The 19,297-nt window shown below is 37.2% G+C and overlaps 1 protein-coding gene across 12 annotated transcripts in view; it reads left to right on the top strand.

Moving 5' to 3' along the window:
* TRA2B (transformer 2 beta homolog) overlaps positions 1-18,651 on the top strand; it is a 32,032-nt gene extending 13,381 nt beyond the window's left edge. For 2 of the 12 annotated variants that reach the window (XM_019946211.3, XM_073803987.1), the window contains 6 exons: positions 1,264-1,452; positions 3,794-3,909; positions 4,249-4,332; positions 5,464-5,523; positions 6,230-6,303; positions 9,777-10,169. In XM_019946211.3, the coding sequence (XP_019801770.1) occupies positions 1,264-1,452; positions 3,794-3,909; positions 4,249-4,332; positions 5,464-5,523; positions 6,230-6,303; positions 9,777-9,799 (546 nt within the window). In that variant the 3' untranslated portion in view covers positions 9,800-10,169. Of the gene's footprint in view, positions 1-1,263; positions 1,453-3,793; positions 3,910-4,248; positions 4,333-4,807; positions 4,854-4,943; positions 4,990-5,463; positions 5,524-6,093; positions 6,142-6,229; positions 6,304-6,761; positions 7,173-9,776; positions 10,170-10,388 lie in introns of those variants that run through there. The other 10 variants (XR_012331414.1, XR_012331413.1, XR_012331415.1 and 7 more) reach the window with 10 other exon arrangements.
* Positions 18,652-19,297: the final 646 nt, after the last annotated feature.

The following is a 19,297-nucleotide window of genomic DNA, read 5'->3' as shown; positions in this document are numbered from 1 at the left end:
TGCGGTAAGTGGGGGCCACTCTTCATGGCGGTGCGCGGGCCTTTCACTGTTGCAGCCTCTCGTTACGGGGCACAGGCTCCAGACGCGCAGGCTCAGTAGTTGTGGCTCAGGGGCCTAGTTGCTCCGCGGCATGTGGGATCTTCCCAGACCAGGGCTCGAACCCGTGTCCCCTGCATTGGCAGGTGGCTTCTTAACTACTGCGCCACCAGGGAAGCCCTCCCATTTACTTTTAAGCAAGTTTCTTTCAGGTATTAAGGCTTTTTTATCTTCCACAAGAAGTTCCAAATGAGATGGCATTTAGTGTGTTCATATTGTGGTTTCATTGTATAATGTAATGCAAGTAGATGTAAAGGGAGTGTTTGTTTTTGAAAGTGCGATGGAATTTGACTGCAGTAAATGTATGTATGACGTAAATGAAACCTTTTAGGCAAATTCATTACGGCTACTGGAGTGTCAGCGACATTTGGTTCATTATTTTCCTTACGGTAATAATTGCAAGCTACTTTTTTTTTTTTTTTTTTTAACATCTTTATTGGGGTATAATTACTTTACAATGGTGTGTTAGTTTCTGCTTTATAACAAAGTGAATCAGTTATACATATACATATGTTCCCATATCTCTTCCCTCTTGCGTCTCCCTTGCAAGCTACTTATTAATACCTGTTAAATACAGTTTGGTACTCATCTTTGGTTACATTTATGTGTGTGTGTGTATATATATATAAACTTAATGTATACAGTGTTTCTATAGAAATAAAATCGGGCTGAACATGCTCTTCTGTATCTTTTTGGCAATTTAGAGCCTCCTATTGCGTGAGTGGTATATCATAACATTTTAACAGTATGCTGTTTCCCCCCCTCTGGCTTATAGAGACAGTGCTATTCTGATTATCAATATGTGTGCATATTGTTGAGTATGTGGCCATTTCTTAGAATAAAGCCCTAGAAGGTGAATCCTTTGGGCAAATTGCCCTCCAATCTCCCCCCCCCAAAAAAATGTCATGTGCTTTTCACTAGTATGAGCTGCTGTTTCCCGTCCACTTACTAAGTTGAACTTACCCCTTTTGCGGTCTTTTTTACATGTTCTTAAACATGCTTATGGTGTTGCTGTAATATTAATTTTAGAATAGCATTTTATTTCGTTGTTTATTATCTTTTAGGGTTAGTGTGACATTTTTGGCTAATTTATGCATAGTTTCTTTTTTTTTTTAACTTTGATTTATGACACGTTTTAAAGTTGAAAATCCATTTTTCTATTTCTAGGCAAATCCTGATCCCAACTGTTGTCTTGGAGTATTTGGATTGAGCTTATACACTACAGAAAGAGATCTAAGAGAAGTGTTCTCTAAATATGGCCCAATTGCTGATGTGTCTATTGTATATGACCAGCAGTCTAGACGTTCAAGAGGATTTGCCTTTGTATATTTTGAAAATGTAGATGATGCCAAGGAAGTAAGTAAAAGTCTTGTATGTTTGTAAAAGTACCAGTCCTATTTTTAACTATTTTTACTGGGATAAGGACAGTTTTTGCTTTAGTAACTATATATAGCTTGAGCTAAAGGAAATGCATTCATCTGGGAACATACACTGATCAATATTGAATTTTTTAAAAAACCTAATGTGGACATTTTCAAATATTTGTACAGTAACAGAAAAGTATGACAGTTTGGTTCTATATTCCAACTCAGTCCTCTCCACCACATTTGAAGTAAATCCCAACATAGTCAACTGTTTCCAGGTGTGGTATGTGTCTAGATACAGATATTTCTAAAGTATAAGAATATTAATACTCATTTGGAATATTTAATCACTGTTTATATCAAATTACTTTTTAAATTTTATTTATTTTTGGCTGCGTTGGGTCTTCGTTGCTGTGTGCGGGCTTTCTCTAGTTGTGGCATGCGGGGGCTACTCTTCGTTGTGGTGTGCAGGCTTCTCATCCCAGTGGCTTCTCTTGTTGGCAGAGCACGGGCTCTAGGTGCGCGGGCTTCAGTAGTTGTGGCGCATGGGCTAGTTGCTCCGTGGCATGTGAGATCTTCCTGGACCAGGGATCAAACCCGTGTCCCCTGCATTGGCAGGGGGATTCTAAACCACTGCGCCACCAGCAAAGTCCCCCCCAAATTACTTTCTAAAATGGAGAAGAACATTAAAAAGTGATAAAGCTATGACTCTGACTCAGGAGAAAGGAACTGGTTTTGAATGTATACTAGCAAGTGATTTTATATTTAGAGTTAAGTTGACTTGAGGCAAAACATAGGAAGTAATTTTTTGGGGGGCTGTGCTGCATGGCTTACGGGATCTTAGTTCCCCGACCAGGGATTGAACCCAGGCCATGGCAGTGAAAGCACTGAGTCCTAACCACTGGACTGCCAAATTAAATTTTTTTTATTATGTAGACTAAAGTAAAAATTCAGTGTGAGAATCTAGGCCACATTTAAGAAATCTGGACTTTAGGTACATACAGTATAAGGAAAAGTTGAGAAACTTAAATGACAAGCCATCTGAGGTCAATGTTGAGATGAGTAACTGAGTTCTAAATGAGATTATATGGTTATACATTTTCTTTTATATGTATATATAACTTTGTCAAGATTATACTAATTTTTAAAAACCATAGATTTTAAAATAAAAAGCTGATCTACTAAAGGAAGAATTGAAAGCTGAATGCAAGTAATTATAATTTAAGAGATTTAATAGATTCTTTAAGATCTCATTCACTTCATTTTGGTAATAATTGAACCGTATAGGCTTCCTGGTTTCCCTAAATTTTTTTTTCTTTCTTTTTTTGCTACAGGACCAGAGTTCACTTTCTGAAAGATAGCATATTTTGTATCTGAATCAGTAGCGCCAGAAACTGTCTTGAGGCAGAAACGATCAAACTAGAAAATAGCATACTTGGAATTAGACGTTTAAATTCTATTTAGGTGGAGGGGTGTTTCTTTAAATTGTGAACAAACTGCTATGTCTTTGGGATATTTTTTCCTTAAGTACATACTGTTTTATTTAGTCTGTGTTCTAGATAAAAGAACTATATGTAATTCAAGCTTTCTTCATCCCAACCTTTTGCTTCCATAGCAGGGAGCCATAAACTTCTGTAAAGGATTAGACAGTAAATATTTTGGGCTTTGTGCACCATAAGATGGTACGCGGGCCTCTCACTGTCGTGGCCTCTCCCATTGCGGAGCACAGGCTCCGGACACGCAGGCTCAGCGGCCGTGGCTCACGGGTCCAGCCGCTCTGCGGCATGTGGGATCTTCCCAGACCGGGGCACGAACCCGTGTGCCCTGCATCGGCAGGCAGATTCTCAACCACTGCGCCACCAGGGAAGCCCACCATAAGATCTTAATGACACCTTTTCAACCCTGTCAAAGTAATGTAAAAGTAGCCATATAATATGCAAATTAATGAGTGGAGCTATCTTTCGGTAAAACATTTATGGTCACTGATTTTGAATTCCATTTATGATGAAATACTATTGATTTTCTTTCCCCTCACCCATTTAAATTCTTAGCTCATGGGTCATAGGTTGACAGCTATGTACTGCTTTAGAGCTACAAGCACTGTGTTAGATAAAATATTTCATGGGTTAAATTGGCTTTTGTGGGTTTTTTGGGTAAGCTTTTCTGGGCTAGCTTTTATAAATAAAGATTTAATAGGCGGAAAAGCCTATTAATAAGCTGTCAGGCATAATGTTCTGGCCTAGCTGAAACATCCAGTTGGACCCTGTTTATAGCTGTTGGATAATTTGGGGCTTTGTCCAGGGTGTATATAACAACTTACATATCTTTTGAAGGCGAAAGAGCGTGCCAATGGAATGGAGCTTGATGGACGTAGGATCAGAGTTGATTTCTCTATAACAAAGAGACCACATACCCCAACACCAGGAATTTACATGGGGAGACCTACCTAGTAAGTTTATTTTCAAGGTTGTTAAAAATACTTGACAGTTCAGTTTGTTCAGTTCCTCCAAGAACTATACGTAGTTAGGGGTGGGGGGGATCTGGCATTTCAAACTGGCTAAAACTCAAAGTCAATACAGTATATTCAGTGGAAACATTCTGTCGGTACCACACATTTTGATTGGTATCATTTAATAGATCACATCCCATTTTTATCATAAATAAATGCCATAGATTTGGCTTTGCTGGGTAATTGATTTTCACCAGACCATTTTTCCCATGCTGGAAACTTAACCGTTATTATAGGTAAGATTTTTTAAGTTCGTACAAATCTTACTGTTGTTCATAGTGGCAGCTCACGCCGTCGAGATTACTACGACAGGGGTTATGATCGAGGCTATGATGATCGGGACTATTACAGCAGGTCATACAGGTAAGTTAAGCATAATACTAAGTTTAAGTTGCCAAAAAGTTGAAGGTCACGCCAGGTCTTCTCCTGAATCAGTTGCAACATAATTTAAGGCAGCACTATACATACCTGAGTTTTAGTCTTTGATACAAGTCATTACCTTTAATATTAAGATCCAGGCCCAGAGTTTACACTAGTTTGTTTTGGCCACACCATGCGGCATCTTAGTTCCCTCACCAGGGATCGAACCCGAGTCCCTTGCATTGGCAGCACGGAGTCTTAACCACCGACTGCCAGGGAAGCCCCTAAACTAGATTTTATGATTATGTGTCTTTTTCACCAAGTTGTAAACCAACTGAAATCCTTGGTTTCAGAACATGACAGTGAAAACAATTATAGACCATACTTCAGTTTTTTCCCCCTTTTTTGTTTTTAAAGTGAGTTTCATAAGCTGTGTTTTGAATGTCATTGCTTTATAAAGCAATTTTTCGTATCTAAGGAATCGTGCACTGAAGGGCAGGGGAAATTGATTCTTGGAAGAATCAAAGAAGTAATTATTTAAGGACAATAATTAGTGAAACAATGGTAAGAAGTTTATTACCAAAAATATTGATATATATTTTGGGGTTTGGCAGGGAAATGTTCATGACACTGGGAATACTTTGAAAGGCAAAAATGAAGTAAAGTTCTCTATTTTATTAGCAACAGCAGGTAATTCAGACCCTTCCTTGCTTGTCAAAATGTAAATTGTGTAAAGTATTGACCACAACAGTTAATCCTTGACACCTTATTTTAAGTGTGGTGTTTAGGTGTGGATGTCGTCTTTTGCACACTATTCAGTAATGTTTTAAGAAGTTGACAGTCTGACATTTAATACTGACAAAAAGAAACTTTCTTAAAACTGGCATTTCTGTACTGACACTTAAGGGATTGATTTTTGGAAGCTGCAAAGATTAGGGTCTTAATATTTTAATTCATGAGCATTTACTTTTAATGATATTCATTTTAACCACCAGGGAGAGCTCTATGCCAATTTGTAAAGAGGTGGCAAAAGCAGCTAGCTTTCACTTCTGCGAGTTTTAATTTTATTGCATGAATTGTGTGTACTTTCAAAAAATTTTTAAATGAATATATGTTGCTTTTCTGCCTTCACAGAGGAGGAGGAGGAGGAGGAGGAGGATGGAGAGCTGCTCAAGACAGGGATCAGATATACAGGTATGCCAGGAGAAGATTTAAAATCTGTACAATAGTAGAATGGCTCACATAAAGACATCTTCGTTATTAGTATTTTGGTAAATTATAGTTGGCATTACACAGAATTGGATTGCATGAAGTTTATGAATATACTGTAATTGAAGCCAAATGACAATGTGTACATGGCTTAATTTGTGTGTTCATAGAAATTAATTGCGCTTACACTAGGTCATTTACTCAGTGGTACCATTTTGTACCTTAACATGAGATATGGCAAAACTAAGTATTATTCCTGATAGTTTTATTAGCTTTTTATAAGTATTTCAGAATAGTAAGTGAGTATTCAAGTTGATCTTTCTTACACAGAACTAAATCACTTTGAAGCACTATGAATGAAATTTTGTTTTGGGTGCTCATAGGGTATAATTAGTGGTAAAGTTTTTTTTCTCCTTCTCTAAGCCATTTTAAATTCTGTTAAGTATAATGTTAATTAGCAGATGATCAGTGGATCAAATATAGCAAGGAGTATTCAACCTCTGATAGTTTGAGGGGTTATTTGGTACTGGGCCTGATAGTGTGCTTCATTCTCAGGACTAAAACAGACCTTGAAATCCTGTGACTAATGCAATATTTTTCAAGGTCAGTGAGGGTCTTTTAGTTTTGGAAAGTGACAAAGGGATCATATATAATCTCGGTAGTCTTAGATGGTGTTGACATTTGTTTACAGAAGACGGTCACCTTCTCCCTACTATAGTCGTGGAGGATACAGATCACGTTCCAGATCTCGATCATACTCACCTCGTAAGTTTTTATTGACTTACATGATTGTTTATACGTTGTAATAGCATGGCTTGCTGTGACTTACCAAACAGCAGATAATGGGTTAATTCAATTAGTTTTATCTGTATTTCTCTCCAACTTTTGGTTTAAGGAAGTATAGGAAAACAACCCTTGGATCTTACTGTTGTTGCTTATGTTCTGTCATCATTTGTAGCTTTTCTTTTTAGGAGTCCTTGTTAATGTTTGTACAGCTTGGAAACATTTGAGTGACTTAAAACCTTAGCTTTCAGCTATATACTCCCAGCTATTTCTGTTTAACATTGGTCGTCTTAGTGAAATCTTTATGTGAAGGTTTTCCTCTATTTTCACAGGAGAGAATCTGGTACATAGGAATTTCCTGATGGCAGAGTAGTTTAAAATGCTCAACATTAAAAGTACACACTTGAGTATTGAAGAATATTTATTTCTTTTCTTCCTAGGTCGCTATTAAAGCATGAAGTTGAAGACTTTCTGAAACCTACCCTAGAGTTGGGATATTGTTTGTGGACAATATTTTTTATTGTCTCCTGTTTAAAAAGTGAACAGTGCCTAGTGAAGTTAGGTGACTTTTACACCTTTTATGATGACTACTTTTGGTGGAGTTGAAATGCTGTTTTCATTCTGCATTTGTGTAGTTCGGTGCTTTGTTCAAAGTTAAGTGTTTTCAGAAAAGTATGTTTTGCATGTATTTTTTTACAGTCTAAATTTTGACTGCTGAGAAGTTTCTATTGTACAAAACTTCATTTAAATGGTTTTTCTACTGAATCCAGGGTATTCTGAAGATCGAAGCCTGTGTGTAAAATGAGCTACCAAATGGCAAAAAGCAACAATAAAGTTTGGTTTTTACTTTTCTTTCTAACATATCAATGGTTAGCAGAACTGTTCAGAATAGACTGTCAGTAGTAAATTCAAGACAAAAATGCCCGTTTTCCTCCAGTCCATAAAACATAACCATACTTAATATACCTGCAATTAAGTGATAAAAATTATGCTCTGTAACTCTATACTGCTAGTATTAGGCCTAAAGATCTTTCAATACAGCTAATGCTTAATATAAATGTGAATTTGTCGGCGTTTATATAATCTGTGTTATATATATAGCAGGGAATAAGATAAGAGTTACACAATGAATGCCTTTAAAAGGCTATTTCTTAAAGCTGTTACAAGGGGATAATGGTATTTCAACTAGTTATCAGCAAGTGACAATACATTCCACCACAAATGTACTCTTGTTCTTCTAGCTTTTAGATTATATGGAAAAACTGGGTGCTTTAGGGTTTGAGAAAGAGAGAAGGGAACACTACACCTGTTGTGGATGAACTGAAGACTTTGCCTGTTCATTTTTTAAATATTATTTTCAGGTCCTTTGCTTACCAAAGGAGGCCCAATTTCACTCAAATGTTTTGAGAACTGTGTTTAAATAAACGCAAATGAAAAGAGTAAAAGGCTGGTACAACTCAGTTTATAAAGATTTTGTTTTAACCTTGCTACATATATAATTAAGAGTTCTTTTGGACTCAGTTGTATTCTTTTTTGTTGTTATTGGTGTTCTAAATAGATAAATTGTGTATTCCTGGCAGATAAATCGAAGTGAGTAACGAGGTATTGGAGTGATCATCTCCACTTGCAGATGGTGTTATATTAAAATAACTCTAGTCTCCACACTTGCCCTGAAGTTACCTGAAATGCACATTCTTCTTAGTTTATTTTCATGGTCATTTCTAGCGAAATTGCTATAGGCAGGTAATTAAACTTCGTTAGCCTGCTGACCTTTGTATTATTACTTAAATACAGTATACTGTGTCCCAGGTACTTTGTAAAGCACTTCCCATATATTAATATGTTCAGTCTGCATCAATCAAAATGGTGTAGTAATTTACCTTAGGTCAAACAGCTGTTAAAACAGCAATGCTGGGATCTGAACTTGACCAGTCTCAATCCATACTCTGTACTCTTAATCATGATGTCATTCTGCCTCTAACCTGGGTAACCAGATGATTAAAAATACTGGTAATGGAGTGTAGACATTATTTGTAGGCCTAAATTTGCCAAACTTACTGGACAGGTAGAGATAGGCTGAAGAGTGGTGAGACTCCTTTCCTCTTCCGAGATAAGAAAGCAAGTAGTAATCTGTTAGTGTGCTATGATGGTAGTTACCTGGTTTACAAAAAGGGTTTTTGTAAGCCATAAAACAGTGTATAAGCATAAGAATTGAAGACCATGCGTATGGAAGGTGTAAATGGTCACTTCCTCACAGTAGAATTTGGTACAAACAGGTCCCTTTAAGACTTACTGTTCACACTATGGAACATTTTGTTCCCATAATTAAAGCTTTCTTACATTTAATTGCCAACCTTTTGTCACTTTTGGGGGGATCTCAGAATACTTTCCGAGTGTATCTGATCAACTGTTGCTGCATAATCAGTCATTAAAACTCAGGCACACAACAGGCACTTCCACTGCTGATCTCATCCAGGCTCTCATCTGTAGGACAGCTGGGGTTGACTGATAGACTGCAGGTGTGTGCATTTGTTCCACATGGCTTAGCCTCCTTGGAAGAGTGAGCAAACCAGCACATTTCTCACTGTGATGTGGAAACACAAGATCATGACGTTCAATCATCCAAGTACATTTTTAAGCCTCTGCTTGTAATAACATTACATCTTTTCTCATAGGCAAAAGCAAGTTTTCCAAGCTGGTATTAGATAGGTGTCATTTTCTCAGCTTCCCAGCATGCAGACCTGCCATTGGGATATTCCCCAAGCTGAGTCCTGCTGAGAGGCAGAGCCCACCTAACACCATAGATGCCCCAAATCCCAGATGCTTGTTTACCCATTCTTTGCATCTACAGCATATGCCTGTGAACTAGGCATGGTCAGTCAGGTGTATGCAAACTTTAAACCTTAAACCCAAGAAGTAGGGATAGTAGAAAATTATTCAAGTGAGTAGAGTGGATAGTAAGTGCCTTAAAGATGTCAGCAATATGTGAGAGGGAGTGGAACTAGGGGATAGGGAGGTGGTTATATCTCTAGCCAGCAGATTCCTTATCTGGTGTCAGTGGCAGCAGTGGGACAGGCTGGTGTCCACAGTTTGGCAGTGGCGATGACCTCACTGGACTGACTTCATGGTGTGGCTAAAACTTCCTTCCAAGCCTGACTCTCCTTTCCTCTTGCAGTCTGCAAACTTAAAAAGACACCAAAAACTTCCTGTATCTGCTTAAGTCAGCTGGCATTTTTTATTTATAATCAAGAATCTTGACTGATAAGTAACTCCTTGTCATTTTGTGATGCTTAATTGGTAGCCATCTCTAGTCTCAATTTGTATTCCCTCTAATCCATTCTTCATTAAGCGGTCAATGTCTTAAGAGGTATATCAGATCACATCATCCCTTTGTTTTAAAATCCTTCAGTGGTTTCCTCTTGCATTTAGATATAAATCCAAATTTTCTTTTTTAGTGACCTGCAAGGACCTTCACTAACCCCTCAACCCACCAGGTCTCTCCAACCTCATCTTGCAACTTTCCTTTTGGATACTAGAAGCAGGAGCTTCCTCAGCTTTAGTAAACGAGTAGAAATTCCAACAATAAGCCACTTGTGAAGAGGAGAGGAGCAAGGAGGAGGCAAGATGGAGACAAGACTTGGAACTGAGTATCTATTATGGTACTTTTTAGGCTTGGGACCAATTCCCTAATGCTGATTCTTGCTTATTGCCTGCTTGACCTTTATAATTACAGTTTTTTCAAAACATAGTTTAAAATGTAAGCAGCTTAAAATTTTTTGACCTTTAAAATATTTTTAAATGAATTTCCTGAAGCTATTAAAAGCTGAGTCTCCTTAAGGTTAAGTTGATATTATTTTTTCAGTGTAATGGCTATATAGTTTATTTAAAGCTAAAAATTATCTGATTGATAAGACACATACTGTATCTCTCTTCTTTCCCCAGGCAAAAAGATTGTCCCATTAGGCAATATAAAGCAAATTATCTGATAATTGTATATCATGATAATTCTCTCCAGTCTAAAGGTGCTATTTGAATTTAAAGGTTGTCAAATTACTTCTGATTTCTAGTTCTGCATGTAAGGAAACTGGAAGTCACCACTCCATCCTAACAAGTAAAAGCTGAACAACAACAAAAAGTCAACAGCTCTTTTTCCATCTGTAAGAGAGGTAAGGTCATAGGGCAAACTGCTGCCCCCCAAATTGAAGAGATGGGCAAATACATTGGAATCTCAGCTTAGTGGAGTTGAAACCCACAAGCAGAAATCTCTGCAAAAACCATTCACCAGAGCATTCTGTACCTCTTAAAGATCTGGCCCCAGGAGAAACTATTTAACCAGAGCCCAACATGCTGGGATTTTATCAGAGCCTAGCTGACGTGGAAAAGGGAAATACCCAACTCCAGCTTGCTCTAGCTATCTTGTCCCACATAAGAGGCCAGGAATGGTGGTGGTGTGTCGGGGCAGGGGGCTCAGAAGCACTTGTGAAGTTTACAGGGCAGAGGCACAGACACACTAGAAGACTGACACTAATCACAGGAGTATAGATGGTTTCCCCTCTACCCATACCTTACCACCACATTTCTAAAGGCTTACGGCAATTCCTTATAGCCAGTACATTATGTCCAGCTAACGGGGGGAAAAAAATACAAGGCGTATTAAAAGGCAAAAGCCACAGTTCGAAGAGACAGTAGGCATTAGAACCAGACTTAGATATGGCAGGGATGTTGGAATTAACAGACTGGGAACTTAATTAAAACCACTGTTTAATATGCAAAGGGCTGTAATGGATAAAATAGCATGCAGGAACAGATGGGCAGTGCAAGCAAAGAGATGCAAACTAAGAAGAAATCAAAAAGAAATGCTAGACATCAAAAACACCGCAGAAATAAAATGCCTTTACCAGATAATAAAACAGGACATAGCTAAGAAAGGAATTGCTGAGCTTAAGGAATTCTCAATAGAAACTGCCAAAACTGAAAGAAAAACACCAAAAACCCAAGAACTAAGACAACTGCAAAAGGTATAGCTCATATATAATGGTAATACTAAAAGACGACGAACAGAAGAAATATTTTAAACAATAATGATTGAGAATTTACCCAAGTTAATGTCTATTGCAGACTGTTGCCCTCAGAATAATATGTTGAAACTTCATCTCTAATATTAGTCATGTTATTTGGAGCTTTGGCCTTTGGGAGGTAATTAGATCATGATGATGGGGCCCTCATAAATGGGATTAGACACCAGAGAGCTCCCTTGCTCCTTCCACCATGCAAGCACAACAGTGAATCAGGAGGTGGATCTTCACCAGATGCTGAATCTGCCAGTGTCTTGATCTTGGATTTTCCAGCCTCCAGAACTATAAGAAATTTCTGTTTATAAGCCAATCCAGTTTATGATACTATGTTAGAGCAGCCTGAACAGACTGGATGCCAAAGCACAGATCCAAAAAACAAAAAACTCAGAACACTAAACAGGGTAAATGCCCCAAAACCACAACAAGGCATGTCATTTTCAAACTACAAGTAATTGAAGATTAAAAATGCTGGAAGAAGCCAGAGGAAAAACGCATTTTACCTATAGAGGAGCAAAGATAAGAATTATATTTGACTTCTCAGAAACCATGAAGGAAGAGTGGTGTGTGAACAATGTTGAGAGAAAAAAACCCACCAACTTAGAATTTCTGTGCCTTGCGAAATTATCCTTCAAAAGTGAACAGTGGGACTTCCTTGGTGGCGCAGTGGTTGAGAGTCTGCCTGCTGATGCAGGGGAAGCGGGTTTGTGCCCCGGTCCGGGAAGATCCCACAGGCCGCAAAGCAGCTAGGCCCGTGAGCCATGGCCGCTGAGGCTGTGCGTCTGGAGCCTGTGCTCTGCAATGGGAGAGGCCACAACAGTGAGAGGCCCGGGTACAGCAAAAAAAACAAAACAAAACAAAAAAAAACAGTGAAGACTCAGAATCAGAATTGAAGGAATTCGTTGCTAGTACACCTGTCCTGCAAGATAAGCTCTTGAGAGAAAAGGAAAATAATACAGATTATAAAGATATCTACATAAAGGAAGAGCATCAAAGAAAGATTAGTGAAGGTAAAATTTTTTATTCTTAATTGACCTAACAATTATTTTGAACAAAATGTTAACAGTGTGTTTGATTACGTATGCTTACGTATGTCATATATGTGTATATTTGTATATTCTTATATGTAAATGAATGATAACAATGATACAAGGGATGCTAGGGAGGAACTATTATTAAAAAGGACACTACTGGTGAAGCAGTGTAGTAGCATTTTAAAGTGGATTTGGATTAGCTGTATATTGCAAACTCTAGGATAACCACTTAAAGAAAGTAAAAAAGTATAACTGATATGCTAAGAAAATGGAAATATGCTCAAAACCACAAAAAGGAGAAAGAACAAAAATAAGGAACAAAACAAGTAGAACAAAAATAGAACAAACATGGTAGATATTAATCTAACTATATCAATAATCACTTTGAATGTCAATGGTATAAATAAAGGAGATTATCAAAGTGAATCAAAAAAATAAAGTGGGTTTATTGTAGACAAGAGACATACAGACTAAAAGTAAATGGATGAAGAAAGATATACCATGCTAATAATACTAATGAAAAGAAAGCAGGAGTACAGTAAGTCCCCTACATACGAACTTTCAAGTTATGAACTTGATGCAGAGGCAAATGTGCATTCGCATGTCCAGTCACGTTAGTTCATGTGTCTAGTGTACATCGTCATGTGTGTGCATCCTCTACAAGTGGTTGTGCTTCTGTATACTTTACTGTATAGAGCACAGTATCTTTATATCAAGCCCATGGTGTCTGGAAGCAAGCGTAAAAGCAGCAGTGATACAGCTGGTACACTGCAGCCTATTGTGTTAGTTGGGTACCCAGGTTAACTTTGTTGGACTTGTGAAAAACGACTTACAGATGTGCTCTCGGAACAGAACTTGTTTGTATGTAGAGGACACTGTACTCTTATTAATTTCAGAGTAGACTTCAGAGCAAGGAAAATTACCAGGGTTAATAAAAAGAGGCATAATGATAAAGGGATCTTCAAGAAGATATAGGAATCCTTATGCACCTAACAACAGAGCGTCAAAATATGTGTAGCAAAAACTGATAGAACTGCAAGAAGAAATAGATAAATCCACTAGCTTGGATAGAAACTTCAACTCCCCTCTCAGAAGTGAACAGATCCAACAGGCAGAAGATCAGTAAGGACATAGCTGAACTCAGCACCACCAACAATCAACTGGATGTAATGGACAGCTATAGATTGCTTCACCATTGCTTCACCACCAACAGCAGAATACACATTTTTCTCAGGTTCACCTAGATAACATTCTGGGCCGTAAAACTAAACTAAACAAATTTAAACAACAATACAATGCCTGCTCTCATTACCACAATGGAATTAAAGTAGAAATCAGTAACAACTGGAAAAATCCCCAAGTGATTGGAGATTAAACAACACACTTCTAAATAACAGGTCATTGTGAAAATCTCAAGAGAAATTTTAAAATATTTTGAAACGAAAATTGTGAGATGCAATGGAAACAGTGCTTAGAGGGAAATTTATAGCATTGAATGTGAATATTAGAAAAGAAGAAAGGTCTAAAATCAATTTCCTAAGCTTCCACCTTAGAAAATTAGGAAAAGGAGAGCAAGTTATATCCAAAGTAAGAGAAAAGGAAATAATAAAAATTAGAGCAGAAACCAATGAAATTGAAAACAGGAAATCAATAGAGAACAGCAAAAGAAAAGCTGGCTCTTTGAAAAGTTCAATAAAATTGATGAGCTGCTAGCAAGGCTAACTTAAAAAAGAGATGGGACACAAATTACTAATATTATAAATAGAAAAAGGAACAAATCTCAGACCCATGGGCATTAACAAGGATAATCAAAGAATAGTATGAACGACTTTATGCCCACACATTTGATAACCTAGATGAAATGGAGCAATTTCTTAAGAGAAAAATAGAAGATTTGGGCCCACAGATGGCTGGTCTACTTCTGGGGACTCTGTGTCTGAAGCCAGCACACCAAGACCACAGGTCACCATGGCCACACCATGGGTGTGTCCAAGAAGAAATTTGTGGGCATTGTCTTAATAGTTTATACAGTAAAAAATAATTGGCATAGGCCTATATCAAAGAAATTGAATCACTAACGAATAACCTTCCGAAACAGTATCCAGGTGGATTCACTGATGAATTGTACCAAACATTTAAGGAAGAAATTGTACCAATTCTCTTCAAAGGAAGTACTTTCTAACTATCCTCCCTATCCTATGAGGATAGCATTACCCTAATACCAAAACCAAATACAAGAAAATTACAGATCTCTCATGAACACACATGCAAAAATCTTCAACAGAATATTAGCAAATCAAATCCAACAATGTATAAAAGAATTATACACCATGACCAAGTGGGATTTATCCCAATTATGAAAGACTGGTTCAGAATTCAAAAATCAATTAATGTAATCCATTACATTGACAGGGTAATTGAGAAAAATCACATGATCATATGCAGAAAACGCATTTGATAAAATCTAACACATATCCATGATAAAAACTCTCAATAAGCTAAGAATAGAGGGGAACTTCCTCAGCTTGATTAAGAAAAAAACTACAAAGACCCTTAGAGCTAACATTGTACTAGATAAACGGAGCTTTCCCACTAAGATCAAGAACAAGAAAAGGATGTCTCACCATTCCTTTTCACCATCATCCTCAAAGTCCTGGCTAAGGCAATAACACAAAAAAAGGAAATAAAAATATACAGATTGAGAAGGAAGAAACAAAACTGGTTTTGTTCACAGATGGCATGATTGTGTAGAAAATCTTAAAGAATTGACCCCCAAAACCCTCCTGAAACTAATAAGCAATTATAGCAAGGTTGCACGATACAAGGTTAATAATACAAAGGCCAACACTCCTATATACGAGCAATTAACAAGTGGAATTTGAAATTAAAACTACAGTACCATTTACAGTACCACCCCAAAATTGAAATAATTAGGTATAAATCTAACAAAATACATGTAAGAACTATATGAGGAAAACTATGAAACTCTGATGAACAAAATCCAAGAATAAATAGGTGTTCCATGTTCATGGAGAGGAAGACAATATTGTCAAGATGTCAGTTCTTTCCAAATTGATCTATAGATGCAATGCAATCCCAATAAAAATTCCAGTAAGCTATTTCATTGATATTGACAAAATGATTCTAAAGTTTATTTGGAGAGGCAAAAGACCCAGAATGATCAACACAATATTGAAGGAAAAGAAGAAAACTGAAGGACTGATACCACGTGGCTTCAAGACCTAACAGTAATAAATATAATGTGGTATTAGAGAAAGAATAGATCAATAAAACAATAGAGAACGCAGAAATAGACCCATATAAATAAAGTCAACTGATCTTTAGCAAAGGAGCAAAGGTAATGCAATGGAAAAGATAGTCTTTTCAACAAATAGTGCTGAAACAACTGGATATTCTCATGCAAAAAAACCCAAAAAACATGTAGACACAGACCTTAAACCTTTACAAAAATTAATTCAAAATGCATCACAGACCTAAATGTAAAATAGAAAACTTCTAGAAGGTAGCATAGGAGAAAATTTATATGACCTTGGATATGGTAATGACTCTTGAGAAAACAGTAAAGGAATAATCCATGAAAGAAAGAATAACCTGGACTCATTTAAAATTTAAAACTTCTACTTTGTGAAAGATAATGTCAAGAGAATGAGGAGGCAAGCCACACCCTGGGAGAAAATATTTGCAAAAGGCACATCTGATAAAGGAGTATTATCTAAAATATACAAAGAACTCTTAAAACTCAGCAATAAAAAAATGAACAACCGATTAACAAACGGGCCAAAGAGAGCTTTACCAAAGGGAAAATATACACAAGGTGAATAAACATGAAAAGATGCTCACATCGTGTGTCACCAGGGAATGCAAATTAAAACAAGATACCACTACGCATCTATTAGAATGACCCAAAAAATCCAGAACACCAACAGCATCAGATGCTGGTGAGGATGTAATACAACAGGAAGTCTTACTGCTGGTAGGAATGCAAAATGGTAGACATTTTGGAAGACAGTTTGGTAGCCAGCGTCTTACAAAACTGAACATAATCTTGGATTGTATAATCCAGCAATCACACTCCTTGGTATTTACCTAAAGAAGTTGAAAATTTAGGTCCACTCAAACCCCTGTTTCTGGCAGTTTTGTTCATAATTCTCCACAGTGGGAAGCAACAGAGGTATCCTTCAGTGGGTGAATGGATAAACTGGTACGTCCAGACAATGTAATTTTATTTAATATTATTTATCACTAATGAGTTATCAAGCCGTGAAAAGACATGGAGGAAACATACATATTGCTAAATGAAAGAAGCCAATGTGAAAAGTCTATATGCTGTATGATTCCTACTACTAATATGACATTCTGGAAAAGACAAAACTATGAAGACAGTAAAAATATAGTAGTTGCCAGGGGTTGGGGGCAAAGGAGAGGGATGACTAGGCTTAAGCACAGAGGAGTTTTAGGGCAATGAAAGTACTCTGTATGACACTATGAGGGTAAATACACGTCATTATACATTTTTTTAAACCCATAGAATGTACACCACCAAGAGTAAACTAATGTAAATTGTGGACCTTGGGTGATTATGATTTGGCAATGTAGGTTCATTAATTGTAACAAATGCATCACTCTGTTGGAGGATGTTGATAATGGGGGAGGCTATGCGCATGTGGGGGCAGGAGGTATATGAGAAATCTCTGTACATTCCTGTCAATTTTGCTGTGAATGTAAAACTGTTCTGAAAGGATGAAGTCTTTTTTTTTTTTTTTTTTTAAGTTAAACAGAGTTATACAGCCCGGCAATTCCACTCTTAGGTATTTATCCAAGATAACTGAAAACATATGTTCATACAAAATATAATATATGAATATTCATAGTAGCATTATTTATAATGTCCAAAAAGTAGAAACAACCCAAATGGCCCTCCATCTGGTAAATGAATAAATAAATCTTTATAATCAATTAAAAGGAATGGAATACCAGCACATGCTATAACATTGATAATTCTTCAATACATTTTTCTAAATAGGTGAGTCAAGAAAGAACTTATTATAGGATTTAATTCATATGAAATGTGTAGAACAGGCAATTTTATATCCAGAGAAAGTAGATCAGTGGCTTCCTAGGGCTGGGAGTTTGCAGAAGGAATGGGGAGTGACTAGTGATAGGTGTGGGATTTCCTTTAAGGATGATGAAAATATTCTAGCACTGACTGTGGTGATGATTGTATAACTTTCTGAATGTACTAAAAGTATTGAATTGTACTTTTAGGTACAATTTAGGTGGATTAATTTTAACATAGCTGTTAAGAACTTCTAATAATCAAAAGGCAGTATTAAGAGAGTGAAAAGGGGGGACTTCCCTGGTGGCACAATGGTTAAGAATCTGCCTGCCAATGCAGGGGACACGGGTTTGAGCCCTGGTCTGGGAAGATCCCACATGCCACGGAACAACTAAGCCCGTGCACCACAACTACTAAGCCTGAGCTCCAGAGCCCGCGTGCTGCAACTACTGAAGCCCGCACACCTAGAGCCTGTGCTCTGTAACAAGAGAGGCCGCCGCAATGAGGCCCACGCATCACAACGAAGAATAGCTCCCACTCGCAGCAACTAGAGTAAAGCCCGCACACAGCAATGAAGACCCAACACAGCCAAATACATAATATATTAATAAAAAAAGAAAGTGATTATTTCTTAGGGGGTTGTATTCCCTGGGAAGGTAAATGAGGGAGCCTTTTGTATTACTGGAATGTTCTGTATCTTGATCTGGGTGCAGTTATATGAATGTAATGATATGTAAAATTTGTCAAGCTGTATAACTGAATTCTCTATAGATTTCAGTAAGTGAGTTATACCTCAATTAAAAAGCTAAACTGGAGTGGGGGGCAATGAAGGGGTAGGAAAGTGGGAGGTACAATCTACTGGGTGTGAGATAGGCTCAAGGATGTACTGTATGGCACAGGGAATATAGCCAATATCTTGTAATAACTATAAATGGAACGTAACCCTTAAAATTCGTGTAAAAGTGTTTAAAATTTAATAAAGGTTTAAAATCATGATGGGGAGTATGGGAAATGGGACAGCCTGTTTGAGGGACCCTTGGTGGATCCTTGGTAAAGCAAAGGTTCTTCTGTCATGTCAAAATGTGTTCCTGAAAGTTTCCATTCTATGATTATAAATTGTTAAATAATGATTTGTCTTTAATTAAGACACAGCTGTGATAAAAAAAAATCACCTTGTTTTGACCTGCCATTAGGAATGTCTGGGGAAGAAAAGCTAAAGTGGGGGGGATCTATATAAAAGACGAACTATACAGGGAACAGAAGAAAAATATTTTAAAATTATTACTAATAGCATCAGAGTAATAAGATAATTACTGCATCTATGAAGTAAGAATATTACATCTAAAACCAGGAACAATCAGACAACAAGATAGAGCTCTTCAAAATTAAAAACATGATGAGTGGAATAGAAGTTAATAAAAGGTTGAAGGGTAATGTTGAGGAAGACCTCTGAACAGTATAACAGAATACAAAAACCAAAGAGGTGGAAATTATTGATGATAAGAAAAAAATTGAACAGTATTCCAGAAGATTGGGAATCACAGAAGTTGCAGAAGGAGAGACCAGAGAATATGGAGGGAAGAAAATTATCTAAGATATAGTATAAAGAAATTTCCCAGAGCTAAAGGAGGTCTTCATATTGAAAAAGCCCACTCAGTACCGAAGCACAGAAATCCACGTAGAAGCTTAAAAATACTAAAAAGAAAAAAAAATCCTAAAAGGGTGGAGTGGGGCAGAAGGAGAGGGAAGGAGAGAAACAAAGGAGGACATGAGAGAGAATAGGTGTACCATTC

This window comes from Tursiops truncatus, chromosome 4, assembly GCF_011762595.2.
Source record: "Tursiops truncatus isolate mTurTru1 chromosome 4, mTurTru1.mat.Y, whole genome shotgun sequence".
In the NCBI taxonomy this organism is placed as follows: Eukaryota; Metazoa; Chordata; class Mammalia; order Artiodactyla; family Delphinidae; genus Tursiops; species Tursiops truncatus.
This window is presented reverse-complemented; position numbering and strand designations above follow the sequence as displayed.